This window comes from Colias philodice, chromosome 18 (genome assembly GCF_061535455.1).
Source record: "Colias philodice isolate Cphi_HAF_F1 chromosome 18, ilColPhil1 Martin Lab GWU primary, whole genome shotgun sequence".
Taxonomy (NCBI): domain Eukaryota; kingdom Metazoa; phylum Arthropoda; class Insecta; order Lepidoptera; family Pieridae; genus Colias; species Colias philodice.
Window position 1 is genome coordinate 8,341,386 of NC_143103.1, and position 18,087 is coordinate 8,359,472.

The window sequence follows — 18,087 nt, forward strand, 5'->3', positions numbered from 1 at the left end:
TCAAAATAAATAAGTGTGTCGTTACGCTGCAATTTTATTTTCTCCATTGCTTCACAAATCAGAAGCGGGATGAAACGACGTCGACCACAAGTTTGTCGACCTCCTGACGAATCAATGTCGGAGGAAGATGAGGGTACTTCTTCACCGCCTGCACGGAAGTTGCTCAAGAATCTGCTGGAAAAAGAAGTAGTAAAGGCTTTACGCAACCTGGAAGATGACCCCCAAGCTCCAAATAAGTCAAAAGTCCATCGTGCTGCATCTTTAATCCCGGAATTTGACCCTGATAGTGAGGAATGCACGGTACAAGCATGGATTCGTAAAATTGACCAAATTGGGGAAATAAATGGATGGGACGATACAACTAAATCATTTTACCTACAAGATAAGCTGCGAGGTCAAGCAAAGAAGTGGTATAATCGTCTAGAGAACTACGATTACACGTGGGAACAATGGAAGGATATGCTATTGCGAGCATTTCCTCGATATCGCGATTATGGAAATATGCTTGAAGAATTACTACAAAGGAAGAAGCAACCTACAGAGACGATGACAAAATACTATCAAGATAAAATCGCCATGTGCTTCCGGTGCAAGTTATCCGATAGCGCCAGCGTTTCCTGTATCATTCGTGGTCTGCCACTATCGCTACAACCTAACGCTCGAGCCTTCCAATGCCACACGCCAGGAGAGCTTTACGAAGGATTTTTATGTGCACTTGACGACTACCGTACTTTACCTATCGACACAAGGTTTCATAAAAATTTGGTGAGTAGGCCATCTCACCTGGATAAAAAGTCAATGCCACCCAATGTCGAAACAGACCCGTGTCCGAGATGCAAGAAAACTGGTCATTTACTGCGTGATTGCTCCCTACCTGACACACGTACATGTTATAAATGTGGAAATAAGGGACACATTGCTTCACGTTGTTCTACAATTGCCACGGAAAATAGAAGATCTATCTCAACCGACAACATAAAAGAAGTAAATGTACTACGCCCTTATAATGAAATATACAAAAAGGTCGTTAAAGTCAATGGCATCCACGTGAAAGCATACATTGATACCGGCAGTCAAGTCAACGTTTTAAACGATCAAGTATCGAACGCATTGTCATTGGATGTCAAACCGACGAGTGTCATTTTAAAAGGATTCTCCGGTGGACTCTCAACGAGTCGTGGAGAAGTCGAATTTCAATTAGAAATTGACGGTATAACCATGAAATGCCACGCCTACTTGTCTAGCATCAAAATGGCCGATGTTAATCTTTTAATCGGTCAGCCTGTCATCAATAGCGAAGGTATGACATTGACAGTTAGCAAAGGCATAATCAAATTTAATCGTACTCAAGATCCCAATCCCATTTGCGATATTGAGGCTATCGAAGACCATGATCGCTTTAAAGTCGTCACAGTCAACGAAGAGAGACTTCCACCTGGCTCTTCCATCATTCAAGTGCGGGTTCTCGGAAATAAGGTCGGCAACGATGCGGTTACACCGCCTCGGCATCATGAGCTGCAGGGAGTGGCCTACTCTCTTCCATCCACCCTGCTCACTGGTGAAGACGGGTACATCAAAGTCATCAACATGGGCTGCGAGGTTATCGTGTGGCCGCCGGGAGAGGTCCTAACCAGGGCTGAAAGCTGCCAGGAGCCTCCACTACAGCCAAATAGCCAGGTACTTACCCTTGCTTGCCATAGATTTGCCGATTATAATGCTAATAATAAAGCTTACTAGTGATCAGCCTATTTACCGCCAGCCTTATCGATTATCGCATAGCGAACAAGCAGTAGTTCAGTCTAAAGTGATTTATTAGATGCCGAGATTATCAAAGAGTCTGAATCTAGTTATGCATCTCCGGTCATTTTAGTCAAAAAGAAAAACGGTGACAGTAGGATGTGTATTGATAACCGTGCCTTAAATGCTTATTACCGTAAAAGATAGATTTCTATTGCCAAACATAGACGATCAGGTTTCGAAATTAGCGGGCCACAAAATATATTTTACGAGTATCATCAATAATTACGTGTTAGTAATGAAGATACACACAAAACTGCATTCATAACACCTCAAGGTCATTTCGAGTACACTCGTATTCCATTCGGTTTAGCGAACGCGCCATCCGTTTTTATGCGGTTGATAAATAAAATAGTTGAATCTGTAGGTAGAACTGAAAATAATAATGTTATAGTCGAGCCAAATTAATAGGCAACATTTGACGTCTATTAATTTTATCTTCAAAGAGAGGTAACCTGCTTTAAAACATCGATTAAAGTGAATTAATCGATACGGATTTGAAACATTTGTCAGTCGAATTTATTAATTTATGATGATTTTTATTCACAAGTAATCAATGCATTCGATTCTAGATGTCAGATTTCGATTTTTAGAGTAACGTCTCTGGTATTTAAAAAGAAAGAAGGTTTATTGACACAAAATTGTAGCGACGTCAGTTCTTCAATTCAGAAATTGTTTATTAAGTTTAGAATGGTTTATCAGTAAAATGGCTCTACTATAAAAACAAACATGGTAAACGTGAAATTTTGGCATTTCTGGACGATTTACTCTTACCCTCGAATTTACTCTTACCCTCGAATGACGTTATGTCAGGCTTAGACATTTTGCAAGCGGTACTTGTCAAACTTGAAGTAGAAAATTTAAAATTAAACATGAGTAAGTTTTCGTTCTTGCAAAATGAAATAACGTATTTAGGTCATAAAATATCGGCTAAGGGTATTCAACCGGGCGATTCAAAGTTATTAGCGGTGTCTCGTTTTCCAACACCGACCAATGTTCATAGTGTGCGTCAATAATTATCGGATTGTGTAGTTATTTTCGTAAGTTTATTTACAATTTTGCTATCATTGCCCGCCCTTTACCGATTTAACTAAAAAGAAAGCTTCGTGGATATGGAGTAGTGATCAAAACAATAGTTTCGAACAATTAAAAAAGTGTTTGTGTTCCGAGCCTGTGTTAGCTTTGTACGATCCTGTGCTTTGTGTGTAAATTAGGAATAGCAGATTGATGGTACGTTGCGACCCGTTTTATATTTTAGTAGGGTGACAAGTAAAGAGGAAAGCATGTATCATAGTTATGAACTTGAAACTCTTGCCGTTGTAGAATCCTTGCGTCGTTTTCGCGTATATGTGTAGTAGAAAAAAAAAGGGTTAAGATTGTTACTGATTGTACAGCAGTCCGCGCTACGCTTACAAAACGTGACATTATACCACGTATCGCAAGGTGGTGGCTTTCTATACAAGATAACGATATAAGCGTAGAGTATAGGCCGGGGGAACGAATGAAACATGTAGATGCGTTAAGTAGACATCCAGTAGACACTATGAACGTGAATCGTCTCGAAGTAGCGGATTGGTTTTATATGGTGCAATGTCAGGATACTAAAAGCGAGCGCTAGAATGAAACGTAACTTCGATAGGAAACGAAAATCCGCTCACATATATAAGAAGGGTGATTTATTGCTAACGCGTCAAGCACCTACTTGTTCAGCATCCAAAGTTAACACTAAACTTGACGACTTGCATTCCGGTCCTTATGTCGTAACGAAAGTATTGGGCAATGATAGGTACCAAATTAGAAGTATATAGGGTTTACGTGGGTATAAGAGTTTTAGTAGGTTAGTAGCTGCAGATTCGTTGAGGCCCTATAAAAGTATTGTTACAGTTTCTGATAGTGCTAGCAGTTCGGATGAGCAAATGGAAACCGAAGATCTTATTGATTTATTAGAGAGCTAATTATTTTTGTTGTTCCTGTGGGAACAACTGTTTCAGGATGGCCGAGTGTAACGGACAGTAATATGTGTTCTGTGGTAACGGACGTGACGTCGCCTGTCACCGCCGTCAAGCCAAGCCGCCATGTTGACATCCCCTCCTGCCAGCCGCCATGCCACCGCCATGCCTACCAGCCAGCCACGCGGAGGGGATAAGCCTATATATTAGCTGGCCATTGTTAAACGTGGATTATTCTTGTTAAAACTTTCAAAATAAATAAGTGTGTCGTTACGCTGCAATTTTATTTTCTCCATTTCTTCACAGTATATTATCATTATTTAACTTTTTAATCCTTACTATTTGTATTATAATGACTCTTATGGCCGTTCCCAGTATCGTATCTATCTTTCGATAGATAGAACCTTACTAGCTATCGGAGATAGCTTTTTTATCTATAACCCTAGTTTAAATATTGGGAACGGCCATTAGCCCCTCTCTTTTAAAGTGCAACATTAACAACAATTCTATTTGGTTCTTGATTCAAAGTCATATATACACGAACTACTTATTTTCTAAATACAATGCTATTTGTAATTAATAAAGAAAAGGCATAAATAATAATATAAAATCAAATTTCTTATACGAAAGCACAACGATGAAAATAAATTGTGTTTTCTGTTTGATTGAGCCTTGTTATTCAATAAGATAATAAAGGTCAATGAATCCTATATCTATTATAATAATAATATGTTGTAATCATTATTCAGTATACATTTCTTAGCAGTGTATGTCTAATCTGACCATATTATTATAATTCATTATCATTCAAAAATGTATAATACTAAAACGACTATCTTCTTACTTAAACTGATTCTGTCCACAATCAATCCCTACTTCCCTACTAATATTATAAATGCGAAAGTAACTCTGTCTGTCTGTCTGTCTGTTACGCTTTCCCGCTCAAACATCTCAACCGATTTTGATAAAATTTGGCACAGACAATCTTTAGACCCTGAGAAAGAACATAGGCTACCTTTTATGGCGAACCCGCGGGTGGAAGCTAGTGATAAATAAATATTAATACTAACTAAGTCATTTTTAATTGTGTTTTTATTTTATAAAGTTAAGAGCCCTTAGTAGGTGAAAACGGAAAAATGGACTGTTTTCTATGAGCTATAATTGAAAATATTGAAGTTTTTTCGCACTGAAATTTCTAATATGTATTACAGAACGTATGTGTGATGGGATGACTGTTTCCAAAACACGATTGGAAAAATTTTGCTCGATAAAAAAAAATCCTGAAGTTACCTCTAAAATATCATATAAATTCTCATTACAACTGTATTTTACGATAATAATTCGTATAAAATCACAAATACATAGGTATTTACCTTCTCGATTTCGTGACTGTTTTAGATTTAGAAAATACTAAATATTTTCATTCACTTTTTGATAAAAATGTGAATGGCGCTTACGATTTTCAGTTTCGAGCACGTTGATTCCATACTAAACGCGGACCCCCTCACCGCTTACCTCAGACCCGAATAGCTGAATTTTCGCTGACCGCCTAACCCCCCTTAAATGAAAACATCCATTCAAAGAGTATTTTTAAATTTATAATACTAAGATATTGCACAATGAATTGAAAGAAAATGGAAGACATACTGAACTAGATTGAACTCGAAATAAAAAGGTACTAGAGTAAAGACTAAAACAGGCATATCAGGTATAGTCTATATTTATAATAGCACTAACCAACCAAGCCAAGGAAAGCTTAGCGTTGGAACAATATGAATAACAGCTCGTATAAATAATTTTATATAGACGCTTGAGAGGTTATAAAACTGAAGGGATTCCTTGGACGTCCTAATCTCAGGAGCTGTTGGGCTGATTTAATAAATTCTTTCACCGCATTTTTTTGTGGCTACCACATCACATTTTGTACCACAAGTTGTACCATACAGGAAGCTGTGGCCGATTGCTAATTACCTACTTATAAATGTTAAAAAGGATATTTTGTATGTAAGTAACAGACCTACCTATATATAATACACATGTATCAGAGCTTCAGAAAAGTTCAGCATACAATATATTGTGCTTGTATCTATACTAATATTATAAAGCTGAAGAGTTTGTTTGTTTGAACGCACTAATCTCGGAAACTACTGATCCAATTTTACAAATTCTTTCGGTGTTAGTAGCCCATTTATATCATCTCGCTAAAACCAATAGGAGCGGAGCACTGCGGGTAAAACCGCGGAGCACAGCTTGTACCTAATGACTATAATTCGCGATTTTGATAGTAACTGACACGTGAAAACAGAACATAGTCCGGAATGTCTATTATGAAAAAAATTAGGTACCAGAAGCTGTATTGGAAATTAATTGAGGATTTGATTTTCTAATCTCTAATAGATATTAGATTTATAATAAAAAAACACATAAAGGAATAGATAAAAAATATTTCTGAACAACAGGTCTGGACACATCAACTTTCTTAAGCATAAAAAACATATTTGCATAATATATTGTTTGAAAAAATGTATTCGTATTATCTATTAAAGAGGTTTATACTCATATTCAGGTTTCATACAGGAAAAATAAATTCGAAATAGCGGTACAATCTATACTCATATTATTATCGTTGCGAAAATGTGTGTGTTTGTTAAACTTTCATGGCTAAATCACTGATTTAGAAGAGATTATAAATAAAAACAGTTGAGGACGAGTTGAGGATGAAGGGGAAGCTAGAGGTCCGTATACTTGCATTTTCCAATGGTTGCCTTTATTCCCCCTCAAAAATCCTTTATCACATTTCTAATTTGGGAATCCATCTACAGAGGCATAAGACTTTGTAAAACCTACAAGCTTTGCGTACTCTACAATTGTGTGTACATAGACTGTGGTAGCGTTTAGGCAACCTTTTCAAGTGCCGATTATTACGTCTTAAACAATATTAATTTACTGAGGTTAATTTTCAAATAATTATAATAATAATTAATCAACGCCTAAAGTTTTCACATACCTACCTAGCGATTGAAATTTACCACGATTAATCAATAATGAAGGTGTTAGGTGACTCCACGGGGCAAAGCTAGTGCCAGTTATATTTCTCAGGAAAATAATAATGGTTCCGACAAATAAATAAATCTCCAGTTATCTCTGTCCGACTTTTATTCTAATTTACCAGCGTTATAATAATATACCGACAAAAAAATTCAAAGCATACCGAATAAAATACCTAAATTTTGCTGACACCTATGAACACAATCAAATTACATTTCTACTTAAAAATATATTAAACTTCGAATAACAAAACTAAACTTCTGAATAAAATACTGAACCTCCGACGAGATTACTGGGTTACTGACAACAGAGGTCATGTCAAAATAATCATTCTTTTACGAATTTTATGAGTTATTTAATTTTCTAGTGTTGGTTACCAAATATATTTTTTAACTCTCAACATTGATGAAAATACCGAAACTGGTCGGACCGCGCGATCGGCTCCGTCGACGCGCAAAAAAAAAATCAAGTTTAGGTTAGGTTAGCCGTTAGGTTAGGTTAGGTTAGGTTTCTTAAAAAAAAAAACTACACAGAAATAGGAGCCCCGCGAAGCGGGGCTCCGTCGACGCGCAGAAAAAAATCAAGTTTAGGTTAGGTTAGCCGTTAGGTTAGGTTAGGTTAGGTTTCTTAAAAAAAAAACTACACAGAAATAGGAGCCCCGCGAAGCGGGGCTCCGTCGACGCGCAAAAAAAAAAAAAAGGTTAAAAAAGCATCCGAATTGGTTTTTAGGTGCAGCGCCGTGTTCACCTGTCACAAATAATGCGTTAGAAGCTTTTAATCGGAATATTAAAGACCACAACACCTTACGTGAACGTTTTCCGCTTTCACATTTCTTAGTAGTAACTAGAATTCATGATTATAGTAAGTACATTTTTGTATTTTTAATAACTTTCTGGACAAGCGCCAACAATAGAAATTTAAGTATAACATTGTAGTAAAAATAGCACAGAGTTTATGAAAAATTAAATGTAATTGATGAATTTCTAGTTGGCAAGTAAAGGTAATAATTATAAAGCATTGTTATCAGTAGAACATAATTTTATATGGTAAAAAAGTATTACAGCAATTAACAGTCATAAGATTTTTTCTAAGATTTAAGTATATCATTCGGTCGTTTCGTCATTTTTAGTCGGACAGAAGTAGTCGGAGATTTAGTATTTCGGGCAGTAAATATTATATTTTTAGTAAGGACATTTTTAAATTTATTATCGGAGCTTTTATTACTACCCTATTTCTCACAACTATAATTCAGAAACTCGTTCATAATGACGAAAACTATTCATTAGTGATTTTAATATCTAATGATACCACTTAGCATTTGTTAAAAAAAATATTATCTATTTAAAATGATTTTTTCCCCAATTGAATAAGGAACCAAACGAAGAATTTTTTTTATTCTACTAGCAGAAAATGAGCGGGCCGTGCAATTGATGTTAGGTGATCACTACCGCTCATAGGCAATCGCAATGAAAAGCCTGCCCCTGCCCCTTCTGCAAGCAAGTGAGCTGCCCGCTTTAGGGCACATCCTTTGCACATGTGTTGCCGGCCTTTGAGGAATGTGTAGGCTCTCTTTCGGAAGGCATTCATGTTATACAAAGAAGGCACACCGAAGCTGGCAAGCTGTTCCACAATTTGGTTGTCCTGTTCAGAAATACTGCGAAGCGCACAGTTATTCGTAGTTTTTCAGTTTACATACAAAAATATACACATACCTTTCCCCTTGTGTTTAGGTGTAATAGGTAAATAATTTATTTATCGACGTCTTAAAATATAATACTTAGTTTAAGTATCTTATTTTTAAGCGTAATCGGTTTATTTAAAAATATCAATTACATTTTGCTTCCAACGAACACCTACCTTGATTCCATCGCGAATAGTAATAAAAAATGCTAACTACTAGACTAACGAGGTAGTAAAAATGATCTAAATAATTTATATAAAAAAGAGTTTTATTCAAATTATTAGCATACATTTTATAATGTTGTTTTACAATTAATTTTTTTATAACAACATTCCAAAGTTGCTCGTAAACATATTTTATTTTTAATTTTTTTTTGAGTAAATACTTAAAACGAAAATAGATAAAAATAATTTGGAAAATCCAAAAGTGCACGCCTCATAATTTTTTTTTAATAAATATTTATTAATTATTATTTTTGTTTATTTAATAACAATTAAACCACATCGAATCAGACCCTGAAAAATGAAAGGGTTCTATTCCTGAGCATACTCAAGCGTAAGAGAAAAAAAAAGACTCGATTAGTAAAGTATTTCGGTCGCTATCGTGTTAACAAGAAAAAGGATCCGCACATACAGACACACGGACGTCCAAGACAGAACTTTTTTAAACTGTTTTTTAACTAGTTTAAATAACAAAAATGACATCAAAAATATCATGAACGTTAAAAATAGTGTTTTTTCTTAATATGTGTGTGTATGTATTATCTTACAAGTGCAATGTATGATACATAAAGACATTTTAAGTTTGAAAAATCAGATGTTTTTCGCGAAGTGACAGTAGTACCCACCTCAACGCTTCGCTTATGAGGCGTGCAAAAGACGGGTTGCACTCCGGGAGTGCCGGCAGAAGTGAAAACTTGATTATTAACGTTGAGCATGTTTGATATTTTGGAATGGTATCCGTCTTACGCTTTTTCGATCAGTTCACGTGTCCTGACGCGAGTTTAAGATTTTATACCCTTTACAGAAAAAGTGCTCAACGCCGCTAAAGAAGTTTTCACTTCAAAAAATACGTGTGGCACTCGGGGACCGCCGCGGTAAAGCTATTGCATGCTATGCCTTCAAGCCACACCTCCGTGCCCGTCGGAGTGGGGAACGTGAGGTTTTTTCGTTACGGAATTTCTAGATTCGGTCCCCGCGCTCAAGGCCCGCGATAGAAGCTATGCAATAGCTTAAAAATATGTAAACGAAGTGCCCCTTAACAAATTATGGTATTAAAATATTATCTATGGTTAGTATTACACAATATTTTTACCGCGTGGAAGGAAGTTATGATAATAAGAACAATTAATTAGTATTTGCCTATTTTTATAGCATTTTTATGCAATTAATAACATACTTTAGAAGCTCATTAAATTATCGTACAACAAAGAATAAACTGAAAGAGCAAAAAATTTATTCTAGCTGTTTCCGAGAAATATGGAATACATATTATTATCTACTAGGTAATAATGTGGATCGAGATTTTTTATATTTTGTATGAAAAGTATTTTTTTAATTAGTTACTTAAAGCAAAAGCCGTTAAATTTAAATAATACACTAAAACAACATCTGCCTATCATATAATATGTATTTGCATATTTATTGACCTATTATTTAAGACGCCAATAATTCGCAAAAAAGACTACATTAATATTTATCATTAATTAATGTTTATCTGATTTATCAAAAAAAAAACAATCTGATTGGAAAGGCTTGCGCACGCGCTGATTTGTCAAGAATAAATATTAAAATAAAGTTACTAAGAAATTTTTATGTTTGTATTGATTTGTATGTTTTGAGCTTCAAGATAAAATTGTTTTTGTATGTATGACTTCTCTTCAGCGTTATAATATTACTAGCTGTGCTCCGCGGTTTCACCCGCATTGCTCCGCTCCTGTTGGTCTTAGCGTGATGATATATAGCCTTCCTCGATAAATGGGCTATGTAACACCGAAAGAATTTTTCAAATCGGGCCAGCAGTTCTTGAGATTAGCGCGTACAAACTCTTCAGCTTTATAAATATTAGTACCTACAGCTTACATACATATAAATGCCTTCAAATATTATACTTAACTAGATTTCCGCCCGCGGCTTCGCCCGCGTTTTCAAAGGAAAACCCGCATAGTTCCCGTTCCCGTGGGATTTCCGGGATAAAACCTATCCTATGTGTTAATCCAAGTTAACCTCTATATGTGTGCTAAATTTCATTGTAATCGGTTTAGTAGTTTTTACGTGAAAGAGTAACAAACATCCATACATCCATACATCCATACATCCATCCATCCATTAAGATTAAGATAGTCGTGTAATAAAATAAATAATTCATATACATTTCAATTAATGTTACAAGTATGTGTGGATAAAATTTCAGACATAGTTTCCTCATTGCTGATCAGCTGATTAACTTATCTCAGGTAGTTAATTAATAAATTATCAATATATTATCGGTTTATCTGAATAAATTTAAAAATGGTATGGATCACTACATAGTATAAAACAAAGTCGCTTTCTCTGTCCCTTATGTCCCTATGTATGCTTAAATCTTTAAAACTACGCAACGGATTTTGATGCGGTTTTTTTAATAGATAGAGTGATTCAAGAGGAAGGTTTTTATTATCTTTTAGACAAAGCGGGCGAAGCCGTCGGCCGAAAACTAGTAATTAATACAGTAGACATAGATAACCTTTTTTTTAATCCTATCTCACATGTGATTAATATTATTTACTGCGATATCTTATCCTAATTTATCGCTATTTTTAGCATGTATCTGTACTGATATTACAAAAATAAGCTTGAAAATATTATCTGAACGAATCTCAGGAAAAAATGGTTTATTATTTTGTAACTATCTACCCCAGCTTTGCCTGTAGTACATAAGACATAGTCGAAGTAGGGAATACTCACAATGCACATACCTATTATCCAACCGTGAAAGATTGTTTGAAATCAATACAGTAGTTCCTGAGATTAACGCGTTAAAATAAACAAACTCTTCAAGCTTATTATTATTAATTAGTATACCTAAATTTATCAAGGAAGTCATAAGATGATCTAAAGGATGTTAATTATCATGCTACGGCTAGAAGCTGAGCAAAAAATAGATAGTCACGACGAAGACTGCATTTACGGCAGTATGTTACTCGTTACAGCATCAATAATGTTATTTAGACGCTTTATTTGTTTTGTATAGACGATTTTTAATGTAATAGCACACCCCGGACACTCCATACAAAATTATCGTTCTGACAGTCACACTGTAGAGACTGCAAATGTGTGCACATTTGTGACTAGCGTGTAAAAAAATTCGCGTTTTTCTGATGAAATACATCCGAAAAACGCGAAAACAGCACAATATCTAACCATTTTCTACGAAAAACGATAATCACAAATCCAAAATAATAAAATTACTTTAAGTCAATTTGATTAATGTTGTCATTCTTCGTTGCGTATCGTCCTAGTAGAAAAATGTGGACCATTTTTAGACTGATCGTGCGGGTTGAGGTAAGTTTAATTTTGGCGGGAGGCGGAGAGTGTCCGTTCTGTAGCGTTTAACTACTATTATGTATTCTGTGGTAATAGTTTATTTTAGTAGCCTAAGGAATAAAATGTACCACTGGAATATACTTGTTCCCACGACACAGGGAATCCTAGTGTTAAATGTTTTTTCTTTCTTTCTTTCTTTCTAGTGTGCAAGGGTTTTCAATTTCTATGGATCTTATGTTTTGGAAATAAAGTTTATATTGTTTTTGCTTTTGTTACCTTCATCTGTATATTTGTATGTAACCGACTCCTTTATACTCGACTAGCTCCCCGCGGTTTCACCCCCGTGGCTCCGCTCCTGTTGGTCGTAGCGTGATGACCTATAGCCTATAGCCTTCCTCGATAAATGGGCTATCTAACACCGAAAGAATTTTTAAAATCGGACCAGTAGTTCCTGAGATTTGCGCGTTCAAACAAACAAACTCTTCAGCTTTATAATATTAGTATAGATTTGGCCCACTTTAAACAAACGGATTTAATTCAAGCTTTAATTATTCACTGAATCTTCTTCATCATAATCTTTTTCGGGGTTGTAGGTGTTGCATAGATATCTTTTTATTTTATTATTTATTCATAATATAATTTTTGAGTACATAATTATGTGATCACCCATTTCCTCCACCTAGGCTATAATAAAAATATTTTTCCAAATATCAATGTTTTATTTATTTATCCGAAAATTGAGTCTTTCAATAGCCCTAAACTTATTTTTTCAAAATATTCATAAAAATTTCAAATAAGTGACACAAATAGATATAAATTTCTAGAACATAACAAAATTATCTGGACCCGAACTTAGCAAAAAATTACTGATAAATGTTTGAACATTAGAACCTAAACAAGTGATAAAATTATTTTTCAAACACATTCATGTAACAGTGGCGTGATTCCTCTTCCCTGGGATCGAATAATTCTGTTATTTTTAGGGTTCCGTACCGAAGGGTAAAACGGGACCCTATTATTGAGCCTTCGCTGTCTGTCTGTCCGTCCGTCCGTTCATATGATCTAGTTAATTCTTTTGTTACCATACTAGCTTACCGCCCGCGGCTTCGCTCGCTTTGTCTAAAACTCATAAATTATATACTAAAACGTTCCTCTTGAATCACTCTATCTATTAAAAAAAACCGCATCAAAATCCGTTGCGTAGTTTTAAAGATTTAAGAATACAAAGGGACATAGGGAAATAGGGACAGAGAAAGCGACTTTGTTTTATACTATGTAGTGATGATAACACGGGTTTTAAGACCAAGTTTACGAGAGGCGTTGAACCATGAGGTAATTATTTGTCATTTTATATCGGTGTCGATGCAGTAGCTGTTTCTAACGAGTCTCGCATGAATTATATTTATTTTATTATTGACTAGCTGCTTGCCCTGGCTCCGTATGGTACTACTATACCAGTTTATCTTTGTTGAAAGAATCGTGGTGCAACTAACACAAATTTTTATATGATAGTAGCTGATCATTTTGGATTTTTTTTTCTGAATTTTTTTAGATAGGTATTTTAAATTTTAGATAAAATCAATAGTATTCAGCAGTTTTTAGTCATAAGCTGACTGACTCGAAAACCGCTAACACAATTTTCTTTTGTATAGATATAAATAGAACCGATTGTGAATATTTTACTCACGAACTAAAAATATTAACTAACTAAAAAAATATTTCATTGGACTGCAGATGTCTTTGGTCCCTGAGTTATATTGGAAACTAGCTGCTCCGCGCGGTTTCACCCCCGTGGCTCCACTATAACCTTCCTCGATAAATGGGCTATCTAATTCCGAAAGAATTTTTCAAATCGGACCAGTAGTTCCCGAGATTAGCGCGTTCAAACAAACAAACAAACAAACAAACAAACAAACAAACTCTTCAGCTTTGTAATATTAGTATAGATAAACGTATCATATCAAAAAAAATCATTCCAAAAAGTAAAATTCGCAAACGATTCCGCAGGAAGAGATCGTCTTCGCTATAAATTTTATGATAACCGGTCGTCATTCTATATTTTGAGTTATGATTAGTTAACATTTGATAAATACTAGAATATTAATTAATGTAAATAATATAATATGATACTAGGACAATCACATGACTGATAATGCTAACAATTGTATATTGTATGTTTGTTCGTGTGAATACAAAACGATAAGTCTACACAAACATATATTATGTTTAGGGCCGATTTTTCAATGCTTGGATAAAACTTATTCGTCGAATAATGTATAAAACCATTTTAAAAACGTAGGTATTCTGCCCGTATTTGACAGTTTACGTGACATTTTAATATTATTGTGTAATACTTTATTGGACGAATATTGAATTAATTTTGAAGAATTTTTTTTTATAAAATATATATATAAAACTAGCGGTGCCCCACGGTTTACCCAGCATTGCTCCGCTCCAATTGGCCTTAGCGTTATGACATACACCCTATACCATTATTCGATAAATGGGCTATCTACTTAACACTAAAATAATTATTCAAATCGGACCAGTAGCTCCTATGATTAGCACGTTCAAACAAACACACAAACTCTACAACTTTATAATATTAGTAAAGATAGTATAGATAGATACATAACATATTATGCATAAAAAAATATTGATACTACAATAATTATATTTAAAGTATTACCTATATTATTTTATAACAAACAGTTGGATAAACAAGATAGTAGAGTTATCGCATAATGTTTATTCTTTTATAGAGGTGTTAGAATAGTGAACTTTTGTTTGATAAGAAACGGATATATTTCCGAATTTATTTATTAATGAAAATTAAAGACCTTTTTTGAGTTTTTTATAATTATTTTTTTCAAAATATCTGATTTCATTTTTGTTACAGAGGATACAATCCCGGTGTTTTTTTTTTTAATACTTCGGTTCATTTTTTGAAAAAAAAAAAATGTGTTAAAGTATGTTTTCTAAGATTGAAAATATCTTGAGGTTTGTTATTATGACACCAGAACAAAACCTATTTTTTAATATATTTTTTTTTGTTGCTGTTCCTATTTCAATACCTACTTTAATAAGATTTGATACATATTTTGTAAGGGAAGAGCTCTCAAAACAGATAGGCTCTAAATTTCCCGTATGCATGAAAAAGCGACTCGGCCCGGTTCCTTCAAGGTTTTTTAATGGTTTAAATTATTTAACAGTTATTTTCATCAAAATCAGTTCAGTTGTATTTTAATTGTTGTGTATATTTTAATAATTATAAATTTTCGTCGTCGTCGTCGTCGTCATCGTCGTTTCAGCCGTGGGACGTCCACTGCTGGACAAAGGCCTCCCTCAAGGATTTCCAGTACGACTGGTCACCGGCGGCCTGCATCCAGCGGCTCCCTGCCACTCGGACCAGGTCGTCTGTCCATCTTGTGGGAAGTCGTCCCACGCTTCGTCGTCCAGTACGTGGCCTACATTCCAGAACCTTATAAATTTTATAGCATTAAAATCCATATAGTCATATTAAAATAACCAAAAACGAAGGAGGTTTTCAATTTGAAGAATTACGTATACATTTTTTTTTGTCGCATAATACCTGCATATATAAAGTTTTAATCTCCAATAGTTAAAATTAAGGTACTTAATAAATTCAATTTATAATTACTTAGTAATAGTCCAAACTGAGTAGAAACTATGTTATGACATTTAAGACGTTATCTTTAAAGATATAATATAATATACATGGTTTGCGAATTACCTCCCCTTGACTGAGTTCACCGCAATCGCTAGAACCGTTAGACTCGCCAGCGCCATACTGCTTATTATTGGTCAAAGTAGAAATCGAACGAGATTTCATTATTTACTTATCATCAGTACACCTACATTGTGCCTTTAAAAGTTATCAGTTAATTGTGTACATGATAACTATGAAAAAAAAATGACATAATAAATCATGCGCTTTGTTATAAATTACCTATCCGATCGTCCCCCATTTTGTAGATTATTTAATGCATTATAAATAAAAAAAGACGGGTTGCACTCCGGGAGTGCCGGCAGAAGTGAAAACTTGATTATTAACGTTGAGCATGTTTGATATCCATCCGTCTTACGCTTTTTCGATCAGGCCACGTGTCCTGACGCGAGTTTAAGATTTTATACCCAACGCCGCTAAAGAAGTTTTCACTTCAATAATTATTAACCGTAATATTGATTGATGCTCTGTAGCTGTTGAATGGTGACTACACACAGAGAACCATGAAGTAGGCAGTAGTATAAAAATATTCATCATTACAACCATCATCAGCTCCTATTCGTTCCCACAAAACAACATACTCACCTACTTTTTTTAAAGCCACGACCAGTAATCATCTAACGACCAATGGAAGATGTTTAAATTACAGAAGCTACAGTATAAAAAATGCTGCGGTAATACAATCTGAGCGCCACACGTTATTGAGTTGTAAGGTTGAAAGCGAGCCATGTTCGCTCTAATGAACCGAAAAGATACCATAGTATTTATTTTTTATAATAACTAGCTGTGCCCCGCGGTTTCACCCTCATTGCTCCGCTCCTATTGGTCTTAAGCGCGTCACACACGGTGAAGATACTATAATATTTTATCTTAAGATACTGTAATATTTTATAATACAGTATCTTAAGGTATCCGGTATCAGCGTTCTGACCATCATTTTTCTTTTTGTCATTGCGTACTAAGACCCCTGTAGATCCGCCATCCTGTTACAAATGACCCACAAAATTTCGGGTCATTTGTAACAGTCATTTGTAAAATATTACAGTATCTTAAGATAAAATATTATAGTATCTTCACCGTGTGTGACGCGCTTTAGCGTGATGATTATATAACTTTCCTCGATAAATGGGCTATCTAACACCGAAAGATTTTTAAAATCGGATCAGCAGGTCCTGAGATTAGCGCGTTCAAACAAACAAACAAACTCTTCAGCTACATAATATGAAGTATTGTTAAAGTACTAGCTTTTCGCCCGCAGCTTCACCTGAGTTATCAAAGAAAAACCCGCATAGTTCCCGTTCCCGTTGTATTTTCGGGATAAAAACTATCCTATGTGTTAATCCAAATTAATCTATATGTGTGTACCAAATTTAATGAAAATCGGTTCAGCAGTTTTTGCCTGAAGGAGTAACAAACAAACATACAAACTTTCGCATTTTCTGATATTATATTAGTAGTAAGTACTTATTAAGGCCATGCTTCAAGAGTCTTGTAGGTAACTATTATACTATATATCTAAATTCTCTACTAATAATCTCTTCTATCTATATTTATAGAATTATCCTGTCAAAATTTTAGGAACCATACTTCTCGGAAACGGCTGGACCGATTTTCATGAAATTGTGTTTGCCTTATTGAGTAGATCTGAGAATCGGCCAACATCCACCCCAAAGTGACGATAGTACGGCAAAAAACTTTAGCCGAGAAAGCTAGTATTATTATAAATGCAAAAGTACCTTTCTCTAATACAAGCAATCGCATATCTATTTGTGACTCTGTCATGTTAAAACTACTGAAACGATTTTGATGCAATTTGGAAGAGAGTTCGTTACATACACAAATGGAAAGATAAAATGTAACTTTTACGTAATTTCTTAATGTATCATTTCAAATACAATTAAAATTCTTAATCTATAATAATATTATAAAGCTGAAAAGATTGTTTGTTTGTTTGAATGCGCTAATCTCAGGAGCTATTCCACTGGACCGATTTGAAAAAGGCTATAGGCTATATACATATAATCACGCTAAGACCAACAGGAGATGAGCCAAGCGGGTGAAACCGCACGGCACAGCTAGTGTATAAACATAAAAGGGCGAATAGGGATAATAAATAACACAACCAATTATAATAAAACATTTATTTTATTCACATTATTAGTTATCGTATGTTTACAAAGATTAATATGACTACTTATTTTTTTCTGTAGTAACTAATTAGTAGAATTACATATACTTGTTATTTAGATTTGACATATACAGTATATGTCACGGCTAAAGGTAGGTGAGAACATAAACTTAAGATTAGCCGGCTAAACTTAGGTTTATTTTCGACGAGGT

General features: G+C 34.7%; 1 protein-coding gene across 2 annotated transcripts; it reads left to right on the plus strand.

Annotated features, from left to right (window-relative positions):
* The first annotated feature begins 1,300 nt into the window (after positions 1 to 1,300).
* On the plus strand, positions 1,301 to 4,019 carry LOC149480646 (uncharacterized). 2 transcript variants are annotated; one of them, XM_089706235.1, is made up of 2 exons: positions 1,301 to 1,677; positions 3,789 to 4,019. In XM_089706235.1, the coding sequence occupies exons 1-2, from the start codon at positions 1,303 to 1,305 to the stop codon at positions 3,801 to 3,803; spliced, it is 390 nt and encodes a 129-aa protein (XP_089562361.1). In that variant the 5' UTR covers positions 1,301 to 1,302; the 3' UTR covers positions 3,804 to 4,019. The 2 variants fall into 2 exon arrangements, 1 of the variants encoding a protein (XP_089562361.1); XR_016316979.1 differs by lacking the exon at positions 1,301 to 1,677 and adding an exon at positions 2,884 to 3,027.
* The last annotated feature ends 14,068 nt before the right edge of the window (positions 4,020 to 18,087 follow it).